General features: G+C 36.3%; 1 protein-coding gene across 1 annotated transcript in view; it reads left to right on the top strand.

The window, feature by feature from the left end:
• MCMDC2 (minichromosome maintenance domain containing 2) overlaps window positions 1-1,232 on the top strand; it is a 54,107-nt gene that overhangs the window by 21,217 nt on the left and 31,658 nt on the right. Inside the window, exon 10 of the mRNA XM_006860077.1 lies at window positions 871-1,037. Within this exon, the coding sequence (XP_006860139.1) occupies window positions 871-1,037 (167 nt within the window). The remainder of the gene's footprint in view (window positions 1-870; window positions 1,038-1,232) is intronic.

Below are 1,232 nucleotides of genomic sequence, written 5' to 3'. Positions count from 1 at the left end.
AAAAAAAAAAGAGGAAGACCCCCAAAGAGATGGACACAGTGGCTGCAACAATGGGCTTAAACATAGTTACAATTGTGACGATGGTGCATGATGATTGTGATAATGGTTGCCTTGAGTCGGAACCGCCTCCATGGCACTAGGCAACGACAACGTAACTCAATATGTACACAAACATCTCTGTTATCATAAATGGAGAGAACTAATATAAGGAATATTTGGGTGGCAAAATTCTAGAAATAGATTGTATCCTTAGACTGAATAGACATAAGGGGTACTGGATGGATAGAAAGGAAACTAGGATATCTTCACGTTTATTGCTTGGGTTTTGAATGGCTGGCTGGTGATGTCATCAAATGTGAGTAAGGAACCATTTAGTGAAGAGCCATTTGAGGGAGGAAACTATGAATTTCATTTTGAGTATGTTGAATTTGAAATGTATCCTCCTCCCAATAAGTATAATTCATATTCTTTCCCAATCTTCCCCTTTCACAGTCACATAAATGTCCCTCTATCAAGTTTTTCCACATAAAAGACTATGACTTACTTTCAGCCTCCCATGTAAGCCTGCACTACATGGCCAATCTCCTATTCCTCTGCCTAGTACTCCAATCATAAGCCCAACCACAGTTCTGGGTACATACATTGGACTCTCATCAAACCATGAGACACATAAGCATTCACTTCTTTGTCTTGCCTTGTTCATTTTACGGCAGGTGCTCTAATTTAGCCATACCTTGTAAAGCAATCAAATTGCCTTCACTATTCAAAGTTTAGACAGTAAAATTCTATGTAATAATATTTGTTATTAATTTGTAGATAAATAGACCAAAATGAACTTAAATAACACATGAATAATGTTTTCTGACTTAGTTCTGGAGAGCAGAAGCATTACAGTGTATATCCCAGGGAAGAAATTTGGGGAGGATGTCGATCAACAAATGACTTTTCCAGTTCAGTGCAGTTTTTGGTCTTTTGTTGATATGGATTCATCATCGAGGAGAAATGCACAGAAAACCAATAATCTAATTGGTCAAATGGTAAGGTATATGTGTATTTTATTGTTAAAATATTTCCCAGAGAATAGATACTGGTGATGATTGCACAACACAGTTAATGTCATTGATGTCACTAAATCGTACACATTGAAAATGTTAAATTGGCAAATGTGTTATATATACAAGGGGGCTTCAAAAAATTCATGGAAGAATTCCATTGTCTTTTCATTTCATTTT

Source organism: Chrysochloris asiatica, unplaced genomic scaffold, assembly GCF_000296735.1.
Source record: "Chrysochloris asiatica unplaced genomic scaffold, ChrAsi1.0 scaffold00036, whole genome shotgun sequence".
NCBI lineage: Eukaryota > Metazoa > Chordata > Mammalia > Afrosoricida > Chrysochloridae > Chrysochloris > Chrysochloris asiatica.
Note: the sequence above shows the minus strand (reverse complement) of the source record. Positions and strands in the feature narration are given on the sequence as shown.